The sequence below is a fragment of the Apium graveolens genome, chromosome 10 (genome assembly GCF_009905375.1).
Source record: "Apium graveolens cultivar Ventura chromosome 10, ASM990537v1, whole genome shotgun sequence".
Lineage (NCBI taxonomy): Eukaryota > Viridiplantae > Streptophyta > Magnoliopsida > Apiales > Apiaceae > Apium > Apium graveolens.
Window position 1 is genome coordinate 212,079,481 of NC_133656.1, and position 8,150 is coordinate 212,087,630.

The window sequence follows — 8,150 nt, forward strand, 5'->3', positions numbered from 1 at the left end:
ACGTTTAAATTTATAAATATAATTCGCATTGATTGTTGAAAATCTCATCGATAAATAAAATTTAGATTTTGTTAATTGGATTTAACAATTTACAAATTTCCCACACAACTCCTCCTTGGTCTCACAATCAGGCAAGTCCCGAAATACGATACAAATTTAACTCGTAAAAATACAAATTAGGAATGGAGGTTTTAATTTTCGGTCGAGTAAAAATTTATCAGAAAGAATCAGGTCATTTTTGAGTTGACATGAAATAACCGAATCCGACTTATTTATTTAAATAATCAATATATATATACATATATTTACATATGGTTATATTTGTATAAAATATTTATAATATTGTATTTTGTTATGTTTCTATTTCTTGCGTAGATTCGGCATAAAATTTTATTTTGTAATGTTGTAAATTAAAACTTATTAATTATATTTAATTTTGAATCGTTTCCGGTAAAATCGATTAGTTTGGGATAATTCGATTTTGTATCATAATTTTTGAACTTATTTTGAATTGATCAAATTTGAGTTAGACTAAAAGAAATTAGGTATATTGAACTATTGAAGCCGAACCGAATCCCATTTAGAGGCGAGAATTGGCACCCCTGCCTAGAGTTGTAGAGTATAGTATCTCTCAAAAGTAGTCAGCATCAACGACAAAAATGTTGACTAAACCAACAAAAACATCAGCATCTCTCTCTCTCCCCCCCAACAACACACCTCACTCTTCTTTCTTGTTACCAGCCGAACAACCATTATTTCCTCCACTCCCAGGTACACGCGTCTATTTCGTTTTCTACATTTTTAATTCAACTACTTATTCATACTTCATTTTTTGTTACTCCATTTTACCTCTATTTCGTTACTTATTTATCTTTATTTAATTTAGTCTTTTTCCTAATCTTCCTTTTAGGTTTTCTAGCCTAATTTTATTACTTTCATTCTTTGGCTTCTATTAAATTCTTTAGTTTTTTTTCTAATTAATTATACACGCACTCATCAGGACTCCAACTCTTAGGCTCTTATTTTGAGTTTTTGCTAATTACAGGAATTTCAGGACTGATATTGAAAGTAAATTTTACATAGTAATAGATAATTGGGTCTTGTTATAGTATTTCAAATTCGAGGGTTTGAAGTTTCTGGAATGGCTACGTGTGTATCGCCCTGCGATACTCGAAACCCTTTGGGGATTTTCACTTTTCTCAATGCTGGAGTTTTAGTCGATAAATCGAGTAGGGTTAGCTACAAGAAAATGTGTGATGTGAAAGTTGGGGTTAAATGTTCAGCAAATTCTCCGGGTGTGAATAGATATCAAAGTAAAGACTCGTTTCTTAATTTACATCCGGAAATTTCTATGCTAAGGGGTGAGGGTAGCAAGACATTGACTAATCCTAGACAGGATAGTCCAAGTTCAAGTGATACTGAGAGTTCAAGAGATTCGTTGAGCTCGAATGGTTATAATGCAGCTAGGATCAAAGTTGTAGGTGTCGGAGGAGGAGGGTCGAATGCAGTTAATCGTATGATTGAGAGTGCGATGAAGGGTGTAGAGTTTTGGATAGTTAATACTGATATTCAGGCAATGAGGACTTCTCCTGTATATGTGGAGCAACGTTTGCAGATTGGACAAGATCTCACCCGCGGCCTTGGTGCTGGTGGGAACCCGGATATTGGCATGAATGCAGCAAAAGAAAGCAGGGAAGCCATTGAAGATGCAATTGATGGTGCAGACATGGTCTTTGTTACTGTAAGTTCGTGCTTTCTTAATTAGATCATATTATATGCCTACATTGTCCATTACCTTTGGTGGTTGCAATTATATTAGAGTCAAGCGAGTCTCCAAATGTACTTGATGCAAAATCGCTGATGTTAAAGTTTTAGGAAAGTGCCTTAGTATTGGGTTGTAAAACTGATACCCGCAGTCTTTGTAAAAAGTACTCCTTCATTTGCTAAACAACAGCAAGTTGCCAGAATTTTTATTTGACCAGGTTATAATTATTATTATGTTTTTGTGGAGTATGAGATTTGAGAATGGTAAGGGTTTTGTATCTGTTCTATTTTTGGCCTATTATTTTAGAACTTATTTTCGACTACTTTCTGGAAACGTGATATGCTTTCTGTTCTCTGGTAAAGTTTGAAATTTAATTTGCAGGCTGGGATGGGTGGAGGAACAGGTACCGGTGGTGCCCCTGTGATTGCAGGGATAGCAAAAGAAATGGGCGTTTTGACTGTTGGTATTGTCACAACCCCTTTTTCTTTTGAAGGCCGGCGAAGAGCAGTTCAAGCCCAAGAAGGCATTGCAGCTTTAAGAGAGAATGTGGATACATTGATTGTCATTCCAAATGACAAATTATTGGAAGCAGTGTCGCCATCTACCCCAGTAACAGAAGCATTCAATTTGGCTGATGATATACTTAGACAAGGTGTTCGTGGTATTTCGGATATTATCACGGTATTATAACTTTTATAATTTGTTCAGAAGAGTTAACTTCTATCTCTGAGTAGTTTTTTGTACCAAGTAATTTATTAGCTGCTATAAGCACTGAATGTTCCTTTCTCTCCTTTGACCCCACTCTAAAGCTTGCTTATGTTAATATCAAAGATAATTCATCTGTATTTTATGCTGTTTAGACTTTAGAACAAGTACCTCTTTAGGTTTCCCTCGATTAGTTTTGTTGTTTATCGTAATTAAAAATTACATAATGTAAAAACCTGCAAATATCCAATTTAGATATTTGTGATGTATTTAATTTATTGGTTTATTAGATTAAATTTTTGGTGAGAGGGATAATGGGATGGTGTCCATCTGGACTATGAACAAAGACTTATGAATATACAGGGAACTGCTTTTTAAGTTACACACATCTGCTGATAGGCATATTTCCTGCCATTTCTTAATAACATATACTTTGCACATGAGTTTCTGATTTCATACTCTATTATATAAGTTTCTGAAATTATGCTCAAATATATGTAAAAAAATATTGTACATCAGGTTCCTGGCCTGGTTAATGTGGATTTTGCTGATGTGCGAGCTATCATGGCAAGTGCTGGTTCATCGTTAATGGGGATAGGAACTGCAACCGGTAATTTACATATGCTAGTTATTGATATATAGTAATGTGGCATTTGTAGAAACTTATGTCCATGCTTTTGTGGGGTTCTTTTTAATCATATTCCCCTTTTACAAATAAGTTTCTTGTACTTTATAACAGAGGGTAAAGCTCAAATGCAGATAAATAATTACTTGTAAAGGAAAGGCCTGGCCACTTGCGTGTAGCTAAGACTATCTAAGTATAGGTTATATAAATTTACATCATTCTCTGTTTAATACTTGCTACCAACTCACAAGTCACAACCAATGTAAGAAAAATGATATTATACTCTTCTAAACTTTATTGCAGCATTTCTTTTAATATATAGGACAGCAGAGAAAATCCTTGAAATTTCAGTCTTCCCGAGTTAATCTAGCTCTTTATTTCAAAATACATCCCTGTTTAGTCTGTTGTCTTTCATAAATTATATTTCTATCCTCGGTTCGGTATAGGGAAATCAAGGGCAAGAGATGCTGCGTTGAATGCCATTCAATCACCTCTGCTAGATATTGGTATTGAGAGGGCTACTGGAATTGTTTGGAATATAACTGGTGGCAGTGATTTGACATTGTTTGAGGTATCCCTCGTTAATTTTTCCCTCTTTAAGACTACAGTTCATATTTTAATTCTATATTCATCTACTTAATCAAGGGAACTGACAAATAGGGTTATTTAACATATTCATAATGTACCGAGTATAATATATTGAGGTTATATTTTTCCATGCGGTGAAAATCACCACACTCGAATGCATATATAGGGCCATCCTTTCGAGTAGATAACTTGTGTCTCAAACACTCAATTGCCTGAGTATCTTAACTGTCCTCATCAGAAAAAAAGTAATATGATTCTCAATGTTTCTTCTTGCGAAATTTTCCTTTCTTGCTTTTGATTGTTGCTATGCTATTGTCGTACTATTTACTGTCTCATATTGAATATTGGTAGGTAAATGCTGCAGCTGAAGTTATATACGATCTTGTGGATCCTAGCGCCAACCTAATATTTGGCGCGGTCATTGACCCATCACTAACTGGTCAAGTAAGTTACCATCTAGTCAAGCATGAAAATGATAATGCTTTAATTATCCAGACAATTTCAGTGCTGACATTTGCAATATAATTTCTGGAATTTTCATGAACTTTTTGTTTTTGGTCTTTTAAACTAATGGCAAGTATTAGATAACTTAACTTCCGACTCTTTTTGAATCCAAGTTTATTAATCTACCTGCATGTCGAACATGATGGTTCTAAGAATGCCCAAGCTTACATATGTAATTTTATATTACTATCAGTAGTAGGCTTTAATCTTATAGCAGTATGGTTCTTTCTAACAGATGTAGACATGTAGTTAATATTGTGTTATTAATTATTATTCAGATGCTGGTTACTCGCGTAGTTGCGTTGCCAAAGCAAGATTCTGAAGCATTTTACTTTAGTGTAGTACATTACTTTTGTAGTTTATCATATAATTTGTAAACCTTCTATCTTCTTGACTGAAGCAACCTAAGCTGCCATTATCTTCACTTGGGTTGCACTTTATGTTCTAACCTGAATTGCACCTGTCAGGTAAGTATAACCCTAATTGCCACCGGGTTCAAACGCCAAGAAGAAGGTGATGGAAGGCCTGTCCAGGTATATGATTCTTTTTAGTTTTCTACACACTATGCACTTGCATGCACAGAGTTTGAAGATAGACATCACATGTGAGAACTCACATACAGAACAGCACAGTCCCTTCTTGGCTGACTGGCTTATGGTTGGATTGCAGGCTGGTCAACTAGCACAGCGAGATGTCACACCTGGAATCAATCGGCGGCCTTCCCCATTCAGTGAGGGTGGTCTGGTGGAGATACCAGAGTTTCTGAAAAAGAAAGGACGTTCCCGCTACCCTAGAGCTTGAATCACTCCTTGCTTCCCATTGTAAAATAACCTCCACCTCTTGAGGGACCAATGGCATTTAGTTCTACAGGTTCGGGATTTTTCACCATTAGTCAGAGGTCTTTCTTAGCTGAAAGAACATAGCGTGTTCCACCAATCCTAATAAACTTTTATAGTGTTTTAAATGATATGAGTATATGTTACTGGTTTGTACAGAATAATTGTGCCCCACCACTGTTATACCTCTAATCCTAGAATTGTATTAGGTGATAATATAGGCGAAAAGAAGTTTGCTTGATTTCCTTTGCAAGTGAGGGCAAAGTATATTATAGATGATTGTGTAATTGTTTGGCATCTGCAGCCTCTTAAAAATAATGCAGACCTTGTGTGCGGTGTGTGTACTGAACATACGAAATTGCAAGGTCTACAAGAATACCTAGACTAGTTGACAAGTGCATCTTTAAATTTGGTTCAGATGGATAACATGAACAAGTCTGCATTCAGATTTCTCACTTTTAGTGAAGTGTCCCTGATAATTTGTCGGGGCCCCAAGTACAGCCTTGGTATTGGGCTGGCCCTGCAGGGATGTGAACGGTCATCAGCTCCTGATCAATGTGCCTCCTGCAGGCACCAAGAAAAGAACACCATCCAAAAGCATCAGGCTCAAATGGCCTCTTGCAAATTGTTTAGCTTCTTCAAACATTACAGTCCTGAGAAGCAGATAGTTGGGTCTAGATTTTTTAATTTCATATATTATTTTGGTAGACATCTCACACCTTTAAATATAATTTTCATATAAATTGTTGAAATACATTAATATGACCTCAAAATAAAATGAAAAAGAATGGCAGATTCAGGAAGTCTGCCACAATGCAAAGACATAAACATAGTATCTTATTATCTGGGGTCACTCAGATGCAGTATTATTAAGAGGTATGGTTATTAGGCGGCCTAGTTCATGGACACGATGATGCATTGCTTGCCAACATAAAAAAAAACACAGCCTGTTTATGGAGTGAAAAAGAGTACTCGGACCCAGACTCATCGATTATATTCAACACTTCAACTTCAAGGTACGTCGTATATTTTAATTCCGAGTAACCATATTGGACGACAGTCACATGGATACTCGTAATTGAATACTTTTATTTTAGACAAAAATTATATAAATTTTTTAAAATGTTTCCAAATCCGATACTTAAATACGTTTATATTGGATACTTTTAGCCGAGATGAATAACATGGGGCAGATCTTTATTGGCCAGCTATACATCTTCTTATTACAAACGCAGTAGATGTGAATAGTTAGGCCGGGTTTGAATGTTTGATGACTTGATTTTGTATATAACTTCATTGATTAGGCTATAGCTTATGTCTGGTAATTAGCGTAATGCATCCGCTGTATATGGCATATTGCCCTAGTATGAAAGGTTACTAATCAGACAATCAGACTAATTAATCTAATCTTGCTCGAGTAGCAATGTATATGTATACAATGTCACAAACAATGTTATTATCAGCATCACACAAGTCATAAATTTGGGAGAGAGATGTTTCAACGCCATGAAAAGATGGATTTCATTAAGGGAGTAGAATATGAGGGTGATATCACATGCCAAATGATGGCAATAAGTGCTGCACAATCAAAATATCCGATACACCCTTTGTTTATGAAACAAGTCTTCATCATTGTTCACATTCATTTCATTGCATACTATATTAATACATTGATACAACATCAAATACATGACGTGAACTAGATAATGTATTTTGTTATAATTATTTAATCAAATTTTACAACTACAAAGATACTTTAATCTACAATCTTTTGTCCCGGTTCGAATTAGACGAGTCCATAATTAAAACTAGTAAACTCTTTATTTTTTGAAAATTGCTTGTTTAATGTTGATATTTGTAGATATATTTATTTGCATTATTTTATGAATTTTACTAAAAGATATGTAATATACAATATACCTCATACCAGTATTATAACTGAATCAAACTGTTCGTGAGTTATTCAAACTCGACTCGTAAAATCCCCGAGCTTTATTGAAACTATGCTATTGGTGAGGTTTATCGAAACTGTACTATTAAAAAAATATAATAATAATAAATATATTTTTATGTAAATATTTAAAATTTTATTTATATTATATATAAAAAAAAACCAATCTTTTGAGTCTTTTTTAATATATGGTGAAATTAATTCAAATCTTCGAACCGAACTCGAGCCAAGCGAATTAATTACGAGCCAAGTTTCGAGTTCGAGTCCAAACTTTTTATTTTAGTTCAAGTTGAGTTTGACAGCATTTGACTCGACTCTTTGACTCGACTCAACTGACTTCTTTTTAATTTGTTACTCTCTCCATCCATCCCGTATTACGTTTCCTATTTTGACTTTTTACACGATTTATGATAAATGATTAACTACTAATTTACGTTTAATTTATAAGATCAAATATTGTCATGAATGATCTTGTTGGATTCGGATTTATGAGTAATTTAATATAATGAAATTTTTATATTTAATATTGATACGAAATTAAAGATATTAACAATTAAAAATGTGTATTGACAAACGTGTACAACACAAATATGAAATGTTTTTAGGGACGGAAGGAGTTACATGTAGAAAATGTGAAAAACTTTATCATCATTAATAAAAGTACTTACAAATTTCTGTCAAATACAAATACAAATAGTTCAAAAACATTTTTTTTTGACAGGATTCAAAAAACAATATGATTATGTTATATTAATCTATTATTAAAAGTACACATAAAGGTTTCATGAGTTTTTTTTATAAACTTAGAGTATCTTCGCTTAGTACATTTTTCATTAATATAATAAATGATTAGATTTAGGATATTATAAGATAAGAATACTTCAAAAACACTTTTATATATATGCTCATTTTTATTATTATACTAAAATTTTTAAAGAAGAAAAGGAAGAAAGAGAGAAAAAAGTAGATTAAAAAGGGGAGGACAGTAAATATTTTATTTATAAAAATGAAATAAGGGATGAGATATATGATTCCTTATTCCTTAATAATAAATTAAAAGAATAACATGTGAAATTTCAAAAAACAATTATGTGACATATATTCTATTTCAAATTAAAAGGTTCAATTTTGGCAAAAAAATAAAATAAAATAAAAGGTTCATTTAGGCAGTATTTG

The 8,150-nt window shown here is 33.4% G+C and overlaps 1 protein-coding gene across 1 annotated transcript; it reads left to right on the forward strand.

The window, feature by feature from the left end:
- The first annotated feature begins 619 nt into the window (after positions 1-619).
- On the forward strand, positions 620-5,410 carry LOC141690177 (cell division protein FtsZ homolog 2-1, chloroplastic-like). Its single transcript, XM_074494844.1, has 8 exons — positions 620-771; positions 1,046-1,741; positions 2,147-2,446; positions 2,990-3,080; positions 3,542-3,666; positions 4,035-4,127; positions 4,655-4,720; positions 4,857-5,410. Exons 2-8 carry the CDS (start codon positions 1,142-1,144, stop codon positions 4,986-4,988), a joined length of 1,407 nt encoding a protein of 468 aa, XP_074350945.1. The 5' UTR covers positions 620-771; positions 1,046-1,141; the 3' UTR covers positions 4,989-5,410.
- Positions 5,411-8,150: the final 2,740 nt, after the last annotated feature.